At 44.1% G+C, this 19525-nt stretch overlaps 1 protein-coding gene across 1 annotated transcript in view; it reads left to right on the forward strand.

Moving 5' to 3' along the window:
• Positions 1 to 3947: 3947 nt before the first annotated feature.
• Positions 3948 to 19525, forward strand: part of BMP6 (bone morphogenetic protein 6) — a 137501-nt gene continuing 121923 nt past the window's right edge. The window contains exons 1-2 of the mRNA XM_053313332.1: positions 3948 to 4155; positions 4241 to 5935. Coding sequence (XP_053169307.1) covers positions 5290 to 5935 — 646 coding nt within the window. The 5' untranslated portion in view covers positions 3948 to 4155; positions 4241 to 5289. The remainder of the gene's footprint in view (positions 4156 to 4240; positions 5936 to 19525) is intronic.

Consider the following 19525-nt stretch of genomic DNA (forward strand, 5'->3'; position numbering starts at 1 on the left):
GTGTCGACTCCTGGTGGCCACAGAGCCCTGTGGTTGTCTTTGGTAGAATACAAGAGGGGTTTACCATTGCCATCTCCTGTGCAGTATGAGATGATGCCTTTCAGCATCTTCCTATATCGCTGCTGCCCGATATAGGTTTCCCAAACTATGGGAAACATACCAGTGGGGATTCAAACCGGCAACTTCTGGCTTGCTGGTCATGTCATTTCCCCACTGTGCCATTAGGTGGCTTCTAACATGCTAGATACCCACTTTTTGAAGAACATTCTGATCATGTGCTTACGAAGATAGCATCACACAGAATTGTTCTGCTGTTATACAGAGACAAAACCTTCCATAAGAACAGCCCTGCTGGATCAGACACAAGGCCCATCTAGTCCAGCATCCTGTTTCATGTCTCTGGGGAGCCCACAGGCAAGAGGTATGTGCATGCCCTCTCTCCTGCTGTTGCTCCCCTGCAACTGGTATTCCAAATCAGTCTTCCAGGTTCCTCAGAGACCCTTCAAGGCCCACCTCGCAGCTAACCTTGCTTGTGAGCCAAGTGCTAAAGGAAAGATGGATCCAACAGGTTTTGTGTAGTCAAGATATGCAGATCTTCCCTGGGACAGTCATGAGGATTCTTGCTTTTAAATCTTGAGTATTGATTTATTTCATTTATAAACTGCCCCATCCAAAGGCTCTGGGCAGTGTACAACAAATTTAAAAAGACCTAAAAACACAATCCATTAAAACAGTTCTAAAAACAATATAAAAACAATTCAAAAAAACAATTTAAACAACCATTTAAAAGTAATTAATACTTTAAACAACAACAACTTACAAACCTTGGAAGGCCAGGCCAAACAAGTAAGTTTTTAGGGCTCTCTTAAAGGCCGACAGCGAGTCTAAGCTGCAGATATTTGCTGGGAGTGGATTCCATAGGCCAGGAACAGCTACAGAAAAGGCCTGGTTCCGAGTCGCCACCACACATACCGGTGGCAACTGGAGACAGACCTCTCCAGATGACCTCAATGAGCAATGGGGATCATACTGAAGAAGGCACTCTCTAAGGTAGCATGGACCCAAGCCATTCAGAGCTTTAAAGGTAATAGCCAGCACTTTTTATTTCTCCCAGAAACTTATCGGCAGCCAGTGCAACTGTTTAAGACAGGCATAATATGGTCTCTCCAGGTTGCCCCAGAGACCAGTCTGGCTGCCGCATTTTGAACTAACTGAAGTTTCCGAACTACGTACAAAGGCATACATATTTATCATATGTATGCCCCTGATTGGTGTATTTCTAGATGGTGTACACAATTTAAAACAAATATAAAAGAGTAAAAACAAAACCATTACACAGAATAAAGTTAAAGCAATTTCATGGGATAAAAACAGTTTAAAATTTCAATTAAAAGCCTGAGAGAACAAGTGTGTCTGGGGGGTCTTCCTAAAAACAAAGATGTAAAAGCTCTTATTTTGACAGGGAGCATATTCCAAAGCCATAGAGAAAGCCTGGCTCTGAGTTGCCAAATGAGCTGGCAGCAACCGTAACTAGACCTCCTCTGATGATCTCAATAGGAGACAAGGTTCATGACAAAGAAGTAGGGATGTGCACGGAACTGCGGCTGGGCGGTTTGAAGGTGGCGGTGGTACACTTACCTATCCCGCTGCTCCCCTGCCGCTGGCGCTCATTACTGTTAAAAGTCTTCGGGGCAGCAGCATACCTCCCTGCCACCCCGATGCCCTCCTCGGCTGGAAGTACAGGGCATGTGTGCGTGCCCATCTGCACGCGCAACGGGTGCACGAGTGCATGGTACTTCCAGCCACTTCTGGCCAAGGAGGGCAACAGGGCAGGTACGCTGCCTCCCAGAAGACTTAACAGTAATGAGCGCTGATGGGGGGAAAGTGGCAGGAGGGGTTAATGCACCCTCCCCTACCCTTAAAGAGGCACCCCTGCCACATTCAAACTTCAAACTAGGCCCCATGTTTGAACCTGTTCGGAGGCCCGTAAAAGGGCCTCCGAACAGGTTAGTGCACATCCCTACAAAGAAGGCACTCTCTTAAGTACCCTGAACCCAAGCTGTTGAGGGCTTTATAGGTAATAACCAGCACTTTGTGTTTCACACGGAAACATATTGGCAGCCAGTGGAGTCCTTTTAAAATCTATTTTATATAGCACTTAGCAATAGCACTTACATTTATATACCGCTCTATAGCCAAAGCTCTCTAAGCGGTTTACAATGATTTAGCATATTGCCCCCAACATTCTGGGTACTCATTTTACCGACCTCGGAAGGATGGAAGGCTGAGTCAACCTTGAGCCCCTGGTCAGGATCGAACTTGTAACCTTCTGGTTACAGGGCGGCAGTTTTACCACTGCGCCACCAGAGGCTCATTATATGGTCCCTTTGGGTTGTCCCAGAGATCAATCTGGCTGGCAGCCCCACACAGAGTGCATTACAGTAGACAAGCCCTGAGATTACCAGCATATACACCGGTTTTAAGGTCATTTACCTCCAGAAATGGGCGTAGCTGATGTATCAGCCAAAACAGATAAAAAGCGTTCCTAGCCACTGCCTCAACCTGAAAAACCAGAGAGAGTTTTGGATCCAGGAACACTCCCAAGCTACATACCTGATCTTTCAGGGGGAGTGTAATCCCATCCAGAACAGGCAGATCTAAACCATATCTTGGGTCCCAACCCCCCACAGTCAGTACCTCTATCTTATTTGGATTCAACTTCAGTTTGTTATCCCTCATCCAGCCCATTGCCACCTCCAGCTAGACATTTAGGGAAGTTATGCCATTTCCTGATGAAGTTGATATGGAGAAATAGATCTGGGTGTCATCAGCATATTGATAACACTCTGCACCCAACCTCCTGATGACCTCTCCCAGCAGTTTCATGTAGATATTAAAGAGCATTGGAGACAGTATGGAGCCCTGTGGAACTCCATACTTTAGTTCTTGCTTTGCAGAACAGCAGTCTCCAAGCAACACCATCTGAAATCTACCAGACTGGTAGGAATGGAAGCACTGTGAAACAGTGCCACCCAATCTCACCTCCCTCAGGTGACTCAGAAGGATATCTTGGCTGATGGTATCGAAAGCTACCAAGAGATCCAAAAGAATCAACAGAGTCACACTCCCTCTGTCGCTAGCTAATTGGAGATCATCCATTAGGCCAACCAAGGCAGTCTCGACCCCATAGCCCTCTCAAAAGCCAGTTTGAAGAGTGGTCTAACAATAGCCTCCTTAAGACAAGGAGGCCTAAATATTTGTAATATTTACTAGGCCCTCTCCGATAATACAATTACCAGATGAAATGAGCCCAATAAGTTGGGCAAGGGTCAAGAGAACAAGTTGTAGGACGCACAGTCTGAAGCAGTTTGTCCACATCCTCAGGCGTCACAAACTGAAAGTGATCCAATCTAATCCTATAAGAGGAGTTGCTGGACATCTTCACAGTAGACTCTGTGATAACTGGAATCTAGTTCGCCCAAATACAAGAGTTTTTATTTGCAAAAATGTCATTGAAGATGTGGCAGTGAGTGACTGACTTGTAGTTACAAGTTCAAATTCGAGGGGGTGGGAGCACATTCTTACCCCCTCACAACCCTTGACGACTCTGCTGGGCATGAATTACTTAAAATGTACTTATATACTTTAAATACTGTGTTTTTAGGGTTAAGGAATGGGTTTCCATGATCTGAAAGAGGAGCTTCAGGTAATTCAATTAAGAACCTACATAGGAACCATTGTGAAGATCTTTCAATATGAGTTCCAGACCAAGAGCTCTGTGAAACTTATATGTCTGCATATTGTCAGTAGAGGCAGTTAAGTTTAGTAGTTAGTTTTGCCACTTTCAGCCAATATCATGCATGCTTCCTTAAGTAAATAGTACCACCACCAAGTTTGAGGAAGCATGCCAGAAAGCATACATAGGATTAAAGTTTTGTTGTTTCAAGTATGAGATCTGAATTAAGTTACTAATTCCCATTCTCAACCTTCTGTTCCAAGCTGTTCTGTCTCTCTCTTACTCTCACCTATCTTGCCTCTGATCCTCATCACCTGGTTCTCTTTTTGCCTCAAACAAAATCAAGCACATCATTTAAAGCAGCGTTAACCAGTAGAAAAGAAAGCCCTTCGGACACAAAATAGGATTTGTAGTTGAAAGTAAGATATTGCTTGAAAGTCAATATTTCACCCCAAGAACCATTTTCCGAAGAATGTTCCCTCCTAAACTTCTATTTCTTTCCAGCACCTGAGAACCACTCTCGTTCCAGCCAAAAGCCGAACACTCTCCTCCCCCTCATCCTCTTCAGATATATTTCAATTTCTGCAGTGTCAATTGATTCTTTATCCGCCTATCTTATTCTGAGGAGCAGAAGCCAGCTCGGAGTTTGGAGGCAACGCCCCCTCCCGGGGAGGAGAAACTTCAGAAATGACGGACAGGGACGGAGAGCCTCTTTAATAGTTGCCTCCGCTGCCCATCACAAGAGAGGGAGGCGGGCGCTTCTCTCAGCTGAGCTGCGGTACCTGCGAGGAACAGCAGCAGCGGCGGCTCACATGAGTGACTTGACTCAAGACTGCTCGTGCTGACGAAGGGAGAGCGCGCGCAATTGGGATTCTCTTGAATTTTCCCTTCAGCTTTCGCGCAAGCCTCTAACAGAGACCTTCACAGGGAGCAGCTGTTTTTGCAAGGACTTTGCCTGCTGGGGAGAAAGGAAAACAAAGTTGGCGTTTACTTTTTGGCATTTCTTTTTTTCTTCAGCTCTTCCCACCACTGTCGAGAGCGTCTTTTCCCCCTGTTCGAACTCCACTATTGGAAGGGACTCTTTGATAAGTAGGAGCGGGCGGGCTGCACCTTTTCGGGTTGCCACTTACTCTTGGGGCGGTGGAGGGGGAGAAGCGGTGGAGAGCGGCGCAAACTGCCCGCTGCCCCGCTTGCGGGGAAAAACAGACCACTTGGCGGGCAGTAATCCTCTGTGCCGTGAGCGGCTAGCCTTTTTGTGCGTCAGGGGAGGGGAAGTTGCACCTGAGCTTCTGTCAGCCAGCCAGCCCGCCTAGGGAGCGCGGAGGCTGTAGAGGAGACCCCCTTGCAGCGCCCCTGCGAGGTGGGGCCGAAGGGGGTAAAAATGGGCTTAAAGACTACGAGAGGCTTCAAATCCTCCCCTTCCCCGTCAATGAATTAACCCCTCCACCCGGGAGAAGCGGGGGCAGAACAGGCGAGAGAGTTTCCAAGTCCGGGTTTCGTGTAAGAAAAACAAACCCTCAAGTAGTGAGGGAAGGAAGGAGAAGCGGAGAGCAATGCCTCTGAGGCTGCTCTGGCTTTGGTGGTGGGCACTGGTGTGTAGCAGCCGTGGCTGCTGCTGCTCTCCGCCGCCTGTGCTGCTCCTTCTGCCCGCCGCGGGGGCGCTGCTCCCGGGCAGCAGGAGCGCTGCAGGCGATAGCGCCAGCAGCAGCAGCAAAGAACAGCCTCAGGCGCCGCCAGTCTCCACCTCCTCCCCTGCGGGCTTCCTCTACCGGCGCCTCAAGTCACACGAGAAACGGGAGATGCAGAAGGAGATCCTGTCTGTGCTGGGCTTGCCTCACCGGCCCCGGCCCGTGCACGGGTTACTACAGCAGCAACAAGAAGAGCAGGCGGCGGCGGCGGCAGCTCCTCTTCACCAGCAGCGGCAACAGTTGGCGCCCCAGCCAGTAAGACTCAACGCGGCTCCTCTCTTCATGCTGGATCTGTACAATACCCTGTCCAGCGAGGAGGAGGAGGAGGGAGCGGCAGAGCGCCGCGAGAGCAGCCAAGCACCCCCTGCCGCACCCTCCCTGCAGCGCAAAACGCTCCTCGGTCATCACTCGGGATCCTCCGGCAACCACGGTGGCTCTCCCACCTTGGCCAGCTCGCAGGACAGCGCCTTCCTCAATGACGCTGACATGGTCATGAGCTTTGTCAACCTGGGTGAGTGACGAGGAGAAAGGGGTGGGGCCTTTGGGAAGTTCTTGAAGGCACCTGGGGATAGATGTCACGTGGGTGTTAGTGTGTGAATGTATGTAAACACATATATAAGCGTGCCCGCGCTAGAAACCTGTTAATACAAGTAAAAACCGTTGGGTGATACGATTGGTTCCCCACCATATTTGGAAGTTCTGTTGTCTCCTGCATTTCTCCCCCTACCCCCGGAAATTTGCTGTTTTTTGTACTCGTGTTACTTCAGAAGTAGATTATACTCATGCCATACACATTCTGAATTTCACCTGCAGACTTGCACTAGTTTACAGCAGGAATCGTGAACAGAGGCATTTTTTTAAACGGGTAGGTTCTTGAGGGCACAAATAACACCATCCAGGACAGACTAAAGACAATTTGGGGGGCCCCAGGGTGTGTGGAGGCCTCTGAATTCAGCAACTTAATTATCATAGCTGAGTTGCATCCAGTTAATGTTGTTTGCCTATCATTTTATGAACCTGGCAGGTGCTAAGCCAAGGGAGAGAATACAATGTTCATGCAAGCCTTGGTGATCCCACAGGATTAACATCAGCTTCTTTGGTTTTTAAAAGAGTTTTCTTGTTTTAGAGGGAGAGCCAAATAAGTAGATTTGTGTATAGGCTAAACAGCCGCATAGTTGTCAACCACCATTCTTAAAAGCAGAAGGGTCCAGGGGTGTAGCTAGGAGAGAGAGGGGCCCATTTTTGCCCTTCTCCCCAGTGGACCCTCGGAGTGAGGGAGATAATGAAGAAAATAGGGAGGGGTGGAGCTGGGGGGCCCTCAGGGGCTGGAGGCTCGGGTTCTTTGAACCCATCCGCTCAGTTATAGCTACACCTCTGGAAGGGTCTTTGCCACTTCTGTGATCGCCATGTACAGTCTTTTATATACCTCCCGATGTGTGCATCTCTACACAATTTAAAGCACAACAAATGTAAGACAAGTTAAAAAAAGTAATGACAATTTAAACAATTTCACAGAATAAAAAGTTAAAACTGTTTGGTCAATGACTGTAAATAAAATTATTACTATTACTAAGTTAAAACAATCTCACAAGATAAAAACAAATTAAACAGATCTGAGTATAACACAGGTCAAAAATCAGAGCTCATCCTAGAAGCTTACAGTTCTACTGGACACAGCAGATATTTTGAATACTTTGTTTCCTAACTTCATAAATTAGAAATACATGATTGATGATCATTGGCAGAGCACATGTTCAAGTCACCCCTGAATGTGACTTTCTTTGCTGGTGTTCTGTTCCATATATGTAGAGCACTGACCGTTGTACTATTTACATCGTTCTATGGCTGGCTCAGGGTAACTGACTGAGAGCTCTATTAACTATTTAGAAATTCTTTTCCTCACACTTATTATCTCACATTTTATATCTTGAACATGTAAACAAATCCAGGACTGAAGCAAGGAAAAGACTTGTTGGCTGGAATAAATGCCTGTGTGGTAATGAAGCACTTAATGTGTTGCTCCTCAAGGACAAGTGATGAGTGTTACTGCTAATACTGCTATGAAATATGGACAATGGCGGTCTTGGGCCTTAGGCAGAGGCCTTTCTCAGCTTTGTTGCCTAAGACTGGGGATTTCTGAGTGCAAAACAGATGCTCTTAGCATCAGTTTGTCAAATTGTCCTTTTATTTTGTATAATCAATGTGCCAGCATATTCTCAAGCAGTTTGCACTTTCTAATATCTTCATTTAGTATTGACTTCTGCTGACTATTAAAGGTTCTAAAATGTCCAATGACTGTGAGTTTGTGTGATTAGACATCACACTATCGAGGAAAATAGGGTCTGTTTTTCCTGTGTATGGGTGGACACATTTTAGCAGGTAACTCCTATACACTCCTCCCAAACTTGAATGCCATTCCTGATTCCTTTGGGATTGGTATACATGCTGATATCAAATGTTCCACCTTTGAAAAAAAGTTTTTAAAATTGGATTTAAGTAGGAGATGAATAAAGTTCTTGTAGAATGTGCTGATTTTTCATTTCTTCAAATGGTGACCAATTTTTCTTGGACAGAGGGGCATAGCTTACTAACTTGAAACTGCACTTGATTTTTTCAAAGATCATCATTGCTCAGGGCTGGTTCCTTGAGGGGGGAAAATAGTACTTCTGCTGCAGAAGTACATATTATGTATATAGAAGCAATGCCATTCATATTTCATAAGTCTTGTGTATCATCTGGTTCTCATGGATGGGGAGGGAAAAACTTGGTTGTGTCTGGTGTGATCCATGGGCCTTGCGCTGAATATCCTAACATAGAGGATTTTGTTGTAGTATTCTCAAAAGACCCCTGGTTAAGTAGGCAAAGAGGCACATTTAAAAGTGGTGGTTCTCTTATATTTAACATGGGAAGAGCAAGTTTTATTATTGATTCCAACCCAGCAGCTTTCCCAGTGGCTGTTTTTGGTGTTCCCTTGTGTTACTTTTTAGATTGTAAGCCCTTTTGGGACCCATTTTTTAATTTCATTTAAATTGCATTGAATTTTTTTGTTGATATATGGTGTGTTAAATAATAATTGGGCTTTGATATTTGAGTCCTTGGCGGTGTAAAGATTCTGACAACTGGGCTTTTTGGACATTTTGTTCCTGCACTTCTGGTCTCTGCAGTCTGAATGTGTTCAGTGTTGCAGTCCCTGCTAGTCTCTGTCAGTTGATGTGGAATGGTGCAGAACCAGTGGTGATTATGCAGTCTGGCTTCCTGCACTTGCTCCAGAAATTGTGGGTGGGAGGAGTTACCTGCTTTTCCTAGAGATGCTTCTCAATGTCTTGACTGAGCATGTTAACTGTAGTAGAGCCAGAGGATGAGATATTTCACTATGGACAAGCCCACATGCTCATAAAAATTGCTCCCAAGTATAGGGAATGTCATAATGCTGATGAAAGCATGCCGTATAATCATGATTCTTAACTTTTCACCAAATAATTAGTCAACAATTTGTGAATTATTTAGTGTGGTTGTGAATTCTTCTTCTTCTTGACAGCTGGAGTTCAATAGAAAGATGTGTGTAAAAATAAAAAGTACTTAAAATGCTTAAAATCCTCATTAAAATGTGGATAAATATTTAAGATAATAAATTTTAAGAGTACTGTAGGCAACTAATATTTAGCATGTCTTGTCCCCTTAGCTAAGCAGGGTCCACCCTGGTTGCATATGAATGGGAGACTTGATGTGTGAGCACTGTAAGATATTCCCCTCAGGGGATGAGCTGCTCTGGGAAGAGCAGAAGGTTCTAAGTTCCCTCCCTGGCATCTCCAAGATAGGGCTGAGAGACATTCCTGCCTGCAACCTTGGAGAAGCCGCTGCCAGTCTGTGTAGTCAAGGACCTATGGTCTGACTGAGTATATGGCAACCTATGTTCCTATGTGATAGAGGGGAACAGGGGCATAGCTAGGGGAGAGGGGCCCCCGTGTTCATCCCTCTCTCTGGCAGCCCCCAAGGGTGAGGAAGATAATGAAGAAAATAGGGAGGGGTAGAGCTGGAGGGCCCTCAGGAGGGGAAGATTGAAAATATTATGAGAGGTTGAGACAGCTTTGGTATGAGAGTTCATCACAGTGTTTTTCTTTCAACAGATGTCTTGGTAAATGATGTTGATCATTAGACTAAGCAGTGAACTACAATAAGCATGCAGGAAATGGTTTCTTTAATGATTGTTCTGTTGAAATACTCCATTGAACATTTCTCACGCTTTGAAATCTAGTCTCTACAGTCAGTAACAAAACACCCTTAGTTGGCAGCTGAGGTATGAGAAAGAAAATGAATACTGTGTTAAGACATGTTTAAAGAAAGTTGTTAATTCACTCTAACCTTATTGTTAATTAACTTGTATGGGAAACCTTTCTTCAAAAGACCCTGCCAGCTACTAAGCACTTTGGGTAGCATTTTGATGTTGGGTGGGGAATCTTAAAGCCCCTTCCCAAACATACTCCTAAATGTGACTCACCCTGGTCTTGCAGCTTACTTAAGCCCCTCCCACCTTTGGTATAATGAAAGCTCCCAGGAGTGTCATTTCAGATTCTGGAGGGCAAGAATTTAGATTCAAAGGGGTGGGTAGTTGTGGGAACAAGGTTCACAGTAAGGTTCAAAGACTTGATCTTAGAATCATTTATTTAATACAATTAAATTGCAAAACAGCAGTAGTGTAGTTCTTTTTGATACCTTTATACAATCGTATAAGATACTCCTGAGGGATAGATGCAGTGTTCCCTCTAAGGCGTGCACACGTGCATGTGCTCACAAGTTTTTTGATGTCCGCTCAGTAAATTTTAGATCCCCCTCGGGTTGAATCAGAAAGGCCCCACTCTGAATGCATGTGTGCACACACTGTCTTGATACAGCTGCCCAGAACAAAACTTATTGCGCACACAGATGAAAAAAATTAGAACACTGGATAGATGCATGTGGTCTGAAGCACTGGAATGGGGACTTTACACTAAAGTGAACCTTGACTTTTCCCACACTTACCATCTATGACTTTCATTGAATCAGTGGATTATTTAAATTTTCAGAATCTTGCAAAACCTTACCACAGGCCAAGAAATCATCTTTCACATGCCACTCTCTCCAGTGGCTTGGCATTCTCAACTTGATCAGTTTTACTAAAGGAGTTTATCTGAGACAGGTACACTCATTTGACTGGGTCCCTCAGGAACACATTTTGAGCCTGTGTTGAAAATATGCAGACCAATGAAGAATTACAACTGTGTCCGCTAAAACATCTCATTAACTGCCATAGGGATTTTTGGTGCTCAGCATGGGCAGAACTTGGATTTTATATTTGGGATAGGAAGGACTTGTTTTTAATTTGATAGCTAGGGCATTACAAGAATGGGGGTTGGTAGCAAGATTAAACTGTTCTTTGAGTATAGGGTGCAAGTGCGTGTAAGCCAGTCTTCTAGGTACTCAGTCTTTTGTACTAATAAGAATCTGCTCCTGACAGAGAAGTTTGTATAGTGGACCTCTTTCTATCTTTCTGTACACTGATTTAACAAAAGTGACAAGTGCAGTTATCTGTGTTCTGGTGGGCTATTAAAAACAAATGTGACCTTATTTGCTGGAGTAGTTTAAACCAGAAATATAACGCCCTGGAAAGAAATTGATGGAAAGATGTGACCATCTAGTTGAAGAGCAGGTAGTGAAAGGAGCAAATCCTGTGGCAAGTAAAAACATTCATTACAGCAGAGGAATTTGAACCCAGACACTTATATAACAACAAACAAAATTATGCACAAAATGTAGTATAATGACATGGATGAAGTGTGAGATGGGACTACTAGGAAATATGAATCATAATACCAGAAACTTCCCTCTAGAATCCAGCTTGCTAGTCTTGATGATATGTAATGCCACTTAAGTGAAGCTTGGATATGCTTTCTTTGTTTAAATTCTGTTGTTTTGGTAGCATTTAATTTTTTAATATTCTCTTTGTATAGCTCTTGGGTTCTTCTGCTTTTAGTTTAAACAAATGTATTGTATGAACAAGCATGACATGATATTGGGAACTGAGCCTTAATAGGGAATGGCAGTCTTTGATAATGAAAAAGATGCATGACATGACCTCCATGGAAAGAAAGAAAGAAAAGTACTCTAGATGCTAATAGTTGTGACAAGATCACATGAAAATTGCACTTTTGTTTGCTATAAATTGGCCTTATTCATAAATAAATAATTTTGTTGAGTTGGTGATTGCTCTGTTACATACTAAAATCTGCCACATGGATTGGAGTTAAAGACAGGTTTGTACTAAACTACATATTTAATACAGGATATTAATCTTTTTCTTTTTGGTTCGGTGGGACTGCTTGATGCTTTCAGGGTAATGTTGAGTTTGGAGAATAGAACAGGCATAGGAATATGGTATCCAAGAATGTGAGTTCATGTGTCTAGTTCTGTCCAGTGTCTAGCCTATTGTAACTAAGAAAATAATGGCTGTGATCGAGACTAAGTGGATGTGGAATGTGAGCTGTGTACGAGTTGCAGAGTACCAAAACTAGTTGGGCTTCAACCAGTGTGCAGTGGAGAGGGTGGATTTTGGGGTCCCTACCTTCTCCTCAAAGCGCCCTGTGCCTAATAGAAATATGTCCCTGAGGGTCATGTAGCACTCAGGGACATGCTTTTGCATGACACAGAGTGCTTTTGGGAGAAGGAGCAATGGGTAACATTTGACCCTTTCATCACTCCTTCCCCTGGAAGCGCTCTGCACCATGCAAAGGTATATCCTGGAGGGCTGCATGACCCTCGGGGACATATTTCTACTAGGTGCAGGGCACTATGAGGGGAAGGTAGGAATTCTGAAATTCACCCTCCTAGTGGGTGCACTTTAGTGGAGAAGGCTTTTGCACCCTAAAGCTGGGTGCAGCTTTAGTGGAGAAGGCTTCTGTGGCAGGCACAAAGCTGTTCATTCCATGTCCATTTCAGTAGTTGATATGAGTAGGTTTTATGTATCAAATTCTAAAACTGAAGGTAATAGTCATTTTATATGTTTGGAAGTGTTACAGTGTTCATTATGTTAAAAATTAGATGTGACAGTAATTAAGTAATTTGGTCCTGTATATGTGAGTGAGTGTGTAGGTGTGTCTTTTAAAAATATAAATGACAGTTGATGATAGGCCCCCCTGTATTTTACCAGGGACGTTTAATATGCTTCTGGTTGGAACATGGGCGTATACATTGTATGTATGCAATTTAAGTGGCATAACGGAGAAATGCTTGACTAACAAGCAGAAGGTTGCCAGTTCGAGTCCCTGCTGGTACTATATCAGGCAGCAGCGATATAGGAAGATGCTGAAAGGCACAATCTCATACTGCATGGAAGGAGGCAATGGTAAACCCCTCCAGTATTCTACCAAAGAGAACCAAAGGGCTCTGTGGGCGCCAGGAGTCGAAACTGACTCGATGGCACACTTTACCTTGATGCATGTTAACAGTGTTGCAAATAATTCTACAGATGGTGATTGCTGGGCTCTGGCTCTATTCACTTCTTCTTCCTCTTTTGGCCCCACTACTCCTCAAGCCCCACCCCATATCCCCATTTCAGCATGTGAATAACATATGAAGCTGCCCTACTGAACTGGACCATTGAGCCCTCTAGCTTAGTATTGTCTACATTGACTGACAGTGGTTCTCCAGGGTTTCAGACAGGGATCTCTTCCAGACCTACCTGGAGATGCTGGGGATTAAACCTAGGACCTTCTGTATGCAAAACATGTGCTCTATCACTGAGTTATGGCCCCATTCCAAATTTGTCACATTGTAAATTCAGAAATTTGGATCCCTGCAGCTGCAAGAAGAGAGAAAACTTGCTCTGAGCTCAGCCTCTCTGGTATAACAAGTCTGGTTTCTGGGTCACTTCAGCTTCTTTTTAACTTTGAAGAGCTTCTGACTAGTTTAAAATTAGAAGGGAGAATGAGAGAAACAGGCAGCCCAAGGCTTGTAGTGTAATGGAACCCAGACCTGATCTGTGTGGGATAATGGAATTACACTGCAGAGCTTTGGTTCAGTGCTGAAATAAGCAACTTGCTATCCACTCACTCCCCAAATCATGATCATTGTGGACCTGTAGTGCAAATATCTATCTATCTATCTATCTATCTATCTATCTATCTATCTATCTATCTATCAACGAATGTCAATTTGTCTGTCTATTTGTATGTATTCATCTACATACAAATTTGTATGAATACATCTACATTTGTATGTATTCCCACACCCTTTGAGCTATTGGGACCAAACTTGGCACAGTGACTGCCAGGGAACCTACGAGAAACATAGGGTACCCAGGAACCCTGACAACCACCCTGCACAAACAGGCAGGTGGATATACAGCGGATAGAGCCACAAAACAAAGAGTGAATGCTTGTGAGCCACAAGACCCTGAGTAATACCGCGTAGACCAGGCATCCCCAACCTGCGGCCCTCCAGATGTTGATGAACTACAACTTCCAGCATACCCAGCCACAAAAAATTGTGTCTAGGGATGCTGGGAGTTGTAGTTCAGCAACATCTGGAGGGCCGCAGTTTGGGGATGCCTGGCATAGACTCTGCTAGTATACTATACACCTTGACTTACGAACTACTCGACAGCTGTAGTTTTCGACTTACGAATGACAAAAATGACCAGAAGTCGTTGCCATTTTAGATGCGGCTTCCTTGACTTACGAATTTTTAGATGCGGTTTCCTCAACTTACGAATGTTTCCAGACCTCCGTGGGTGCGCTTTTCGACTTACGAAAATTTCGACCTACGAACGTGCGTTCGGAACGGATTAACTTCGTAAGTCGAGGGTCCACTGTAATTGCCATATAACTCAGAAGTTTTCTGGTGTGTGTGTGTGTGTATGAACAGTTATAGAGCTAGTTCAGATGTCTTTGAGAACTACAGTTCAGTCTTTGTTCCTCATAATTTTTAATGTTGGTTTTAAATGATTTTAATGTTACTGATTTTAATAGTTTAATTGATTTCGTTTTGGTTTTGATTTTGATGTAAACCGCCCTGAGCCATTTTTGGAAGGGCGGTATATAAATAATGTCTCCAGGCCTCAGTAGTGTTCAATCCCCTACCTGTGAGTGAGCTGGACTGCAGTTAGAAACCAAGATTGGTCATGTTGTCTAGTCTTGGTTTATTCTAACCAAATTGCTTGAAAGGAACTGAGATCCTAAACCTATTTCAAACCTTGGTTTCAGATCTCGATTTATTTCAAGCAGTTTGATTAGTTTAAAGCCAGATCGATTAGTTCAGGCATCATGACTGATCTTGGTTTGTTCCTAAGCAGAGTTGGAAGTAGGATTCCTTTGACTTGTGTATGGATAGGAAAAGGGAGGGGAGTGTGTACTCCTGAGGCTTGAAGGCATTGCAAAAAACCAGGACTTAACTGCATGACATCTGAACCGGCCTACAGATAGCGTAGGGAGGGCATAGGCAGCCCGAACATGACGGTGCCCATGCCTCTCCACCTCGCCCCATGGCACCCTGGACAGGCAATAATCCCGCTTTGGGGAGTGTTGGAACACGATCCTGGCCACCTCCCATGTCCCTGGAGACGGAACTGAAGAAACACAGACCTTAGCGATCCCAACCTCGGCCCTTCTCTGAAGTGCTGGGATCCTCAGACTGACCAGCCTCTCCGAGTCCCAACCCTTTCCCAGGAAGGCCTTTGGAGTTATTGGGTGGTGGCGGGGAAAGGGGAGGGGGAATGTTTTCCAGCAGTGTCTGTGCTCCAGGGATGCTGTGGGTGCGGAGAGTGTGTGACCCCCTGCCACCCCAAAGGAGGATGCTTCCTGCCATGTGGTGGCAGGGCAGCTTACCCTGGCTCCTCCCTCAGGGAGGCGGCTGTTGATGTTACCGGTGCCGCACGTGGGGTGGGTGCCTATCGAGGCGAGTGCAGCAGCGCACAGAGAGCCAGTGTGGTGTAGTGATTAGAGTGCTGGACTAGGACCGGGGAGACCCGAGTTCAAATCCCCATTCAGCCATGATACTTGCTGAGTGACTCTGGGCCGGTCACTTCTCTCTCAGCCTAGCCTGCTTCACAGGGTGGTTGTGAGGAGAAACTTAAGTATGTAGTACCAGAGAGTACCGCTCTGGGCTCCTTGCAGGAAGAGCAGGATATAAATGTAATAATAATAATAATAATTAATAATAATAATATTATATTATAATTAATTACAGCTCCTCCCTGATAGCCACTGGTCCTCCTTTCATGAACATGTCTGACAGTTCTTAAAATTCCAGTGCCAGACTATTGAGACATGGAATTTGCAGCTTGAATGGTGATAAATGGAAAATTGAGTCTTGAGTTAAAGACAGTGGCTAACAGTGGCTTACTAAAGAAAAAGGCTATTCATACAACGGGGGGGCGGGGGGGGGCTGTGTTGCTTACTCCCCCCTCCCCCCCAACGATCTCCTTGCCTTCCCTGCCGCCTCCCGGCCGTGTGGCTCAGCTGCACACATGAGCGGCCCTCTGGAGGCTGGGACAATGCATCTTGGCCTCTGGGGATCACACAATGTACTGTGTGATGTGCGTGGTGCATTGGGGATTCCCCCATCAGACAAATGCTCTAGGCGTCCCTCTCCGAGTCTGCTCAGGTTGCAAGCAGCCCAAGCAAACACACAATCCTGGCTGACAGGTTAAGGGCACGCTTGCGTCCTTAACCCTGGCTAACGGCTGGGTACAAAGGTTGGGTTAGGTGGGCTGGCAGTGCTGGGGTCCAGATGGATCCTGGCCGTTCACATGTGCAGCCTAACCAAGGCTGGGTTGCCATAGCCTGGGTTAGGCTGTGCATGTGAATATCCTTAAAGTTTTATTCAAATTAAGTAGTCCTTCTAGAATGAGTTAGTAGTTTGAGAAATCTAGTCAGAATATCAGCCAGAGTGCTTTTTCTAATCCTTTTCCACAACCATTTGCTTTCCCCCTCCCCACTCCCCTTTTCTGACTCCTGATAGCAGGAAGGGAAATAGGCCAGCCAATCCAGCCACATGACAGGCATGGAGACCTCTCTCTCTTACCCACAACTATTCTTCGTCTTACAGAACTGTACAGATATTGGATTGCTTAATTATTGGGGTGGGAGAAACCCTTTCATGTTACTTCAAAGGAACTGTGTAGTGAGTATATGGATAATGATTTGTTTATAAACAGGTGCATCATGCCAACATTTATTTTATATTGTGTAAGTTCTGGTGGTTGTAATTCTCCTGCTGCTTTCCCCCACTTCCACAAAATTTCTGTTTAGATATAGAAGAGAGATAATTTTGTATTTTAAAGTGGGTTCTCTCTGGTTCACTGAAGGGATTGTTCAAATCAAAGAGTACAACTGTGTAATATAAGGAAAGATAGTTAACAGTGCAGGAATATCTCTGTTCTTCTCTTAGTTTAAACACTTAATTATTGTAATAGCTAGTTAGACAAAACATTTTGTTCTATATTATGTGAATAGTTTATAACTGGAAAAATGTATAAAAATATATCTTTCATCTTACCCTTTGTAAAACTGTTTTACAAATACACACACATCTGACAACAAGCTGTATGGAAAGTGTATATTTAGAACTATTTCTCTTACTGAATTACTTATGTGAGAGAGTAAGAATAATTCTGTACTGATAAATTGCTGTAATCTGACCTGAGCAGGTTTGGATAGCCCAAATTATACTTCTACAGTTATAACTGAGAAATCGTTAATTGCTCATGAATGCTAGGAAAACTGAAACTGTTTGGAGGATTGAAGAGCCATGTCTAAAACAAAACAAAACAAAACAAACAACCCCCCCCCCAATTATCCCTTTTAGTCCTAATGATAATTCCGTGGAGAAGAACTGTTTGCATGAATTTCCTTTCATATAAAAGCCCTGCCCAGGACACATGGATGTTTGAAAGGCCCTGGAGCCAAGATCCAGATGCAGGGCAGATCCTAACACATTTTGTCTGCTGCTCTCTTGGTGGTTGGGATACCAGTAGGAAAAGTGAAGGATCACAAGAGCAATTTTCATGCTGAGCCCTTGCTGTGGGGAGGGACGCATAGGCTTGATGAATGCTCCATTGTATCCTCTCTTTTGTGAGAGTGCACTGCTTTTATCATGTTCCTTTGGGCACGATCACTAACCCACCTTCCCTGCTGTTCTCTAAGCAATCAGCAAGTGTGCAGAGGGGTAGATTAATTAATGGAATGGTACACTCTCATTGGGAGAATGGCAGCTCTCTTGCAAGTATATTGCTTGGAAGGCCTGCAAAAACCTGCAGCAGGCCCTGCAACTTTCTAGGGTTTCATGATGGTGTTTATTTATCTATAATGTTTGACTTGCAATTCTAGTCCAAAGAGTACTCATATAATATGCAATAATAAAATAAAACCATAAACATCTAATAAAAAGTAAAGTGTCTACGACAGCTGCATCCAGCTAAAAAGATGCAAATTTGTAGAAAACATTCACCCATCAATGCTTTCATAAACAGCAGTACTTACAACTAACAGTGAAAGATGTACAGACTAGGGGATGGTTGTGTGCTGCTACAAATAAACCCTTGCTCTGCACCTGACCAGACCTCATCATGAAAGAAGAAGGGAGGCAGGACAGATAGGAAAAGACACTTTCTAAAGTAATTGGTCCCAGGCCATTTAGAGCTTTAAAGGTGAGCACCAAGATCTTGAATTGTGTTGCTCAAATTGCGAGCTCACGCTATGAAGCCAAAGCTAGTACTTTGACTATTGTTACACTGCAGTGTTTCTTTACTAGAGTAATGCTTTAAACAAGGAGGTGGAGAGCTATTTCAAACATAGAGTCCCAACTCTCCCCCCCCCACACTTTTTTTTAAAAGCAAGGCTGTAAGTTCTTGGTCTTATGACTGAGTTATCAGACCATCTTTGAGCATAAATTTATTCTTAATGGGAGAGAACTCAGGAGGGTAGATGTATTTATCTGCCCCAGTTGCAGCAGAGGTGCACAGGTATGGGAACACTGCTAATTAATGTTGTCTGGAGACATGGAGTTAACGTTCCAAATTAAGTAACTTATTTAGGAAATCAATCAGGGAGATGAGATTGATCTCTGGGACAACACGAAGGGACCATGTAACACCCATTTTGAAAGAACCGCACTGGCTGCCGATATGTTTCTGGGTAAAATACAAAGTGCTGGTTCTTACTTATAAAGCCCTTTAATGGCTTAGGTCGAGGCTATTTAAGAGAGCGTCTTCTTTGTCATAAACCTGGCCACATGTGCAAACATGTGCAAAAGGCAGAAACCAAATAGAGATGAGGCATTCAGAAATCCACAAGTTACTAAAGCAAAAAAAAAAAAGGAAAAAAAAAGCCAGAAGACAATGACACCCACACTCTCCATGCACTATACACTAATGCACAGAGTTTGGGAGACAAATAGGAGGAACTTGAAATCCTAATGTAGAAAGGCAAGTATGAACAGATAGGTATCACTGAAATGCGGTGGGATGAGACTCATGACTGAAGTATAGTATTTTAAGGGTACAACTTGTTCAAAAGGAGTAGATCCAACACAAAAAGGAGGGGGAGTTGAACTGTATGTAAATAATGTGTACATTTGCATAGAATCCCAGCTGAAAGCCTCTAGGTAAAAATAAAAGGAGAGATAAATAGAAGTGATACCACTGTGGCAATTTATTATAGACCACCTGGTCAAATGGAATACATGGATAATGCTTTCCTTAGACAGATTACCAAATTGCCAGAGATGGGCATTAGTAGTTATGGGGGACTTCAGCTATTCTGACAGCTGCTGGGAGTCCAACTGTGCTAAGAGTGGGAGGTCCAAAAGGTTATTGACCTCCCTTGCTAACAACTTTAACTTTCAGAAGGTGGAAGAAGGAACAAGAGGGCAGCTACCTGGACCTTACAAACCAGGAAGAATATGTTGATGAAGTTGAAATGGGAGAAACTTTGTGCGGAATTGACCATGCCATCTTGGAATTCATGATGTCAAGGAAAGCGAAAACATTGGGAAGTCAGATGTGTACCTTGGATTTTAGGAAAGCTGACTTTAATACGCTCACTAAAAACTAGATAGGATGCCATGGCTT

The sequence above is a fragment of the Hemicordylus capensis genome, chromosome 4 (assembly GCF_027244095.1).
Source record: "Hemicordylus capensis ecotype Gifberg chromosome 4, rHemCap1.1.pri, whole genome shotgun sequence".
NCBI lineage: Eukaryota > Metazoa > Chordata > Lepidosauria > Squamata > Cordylidae > Hemicordylus > Hemicordylus capensis.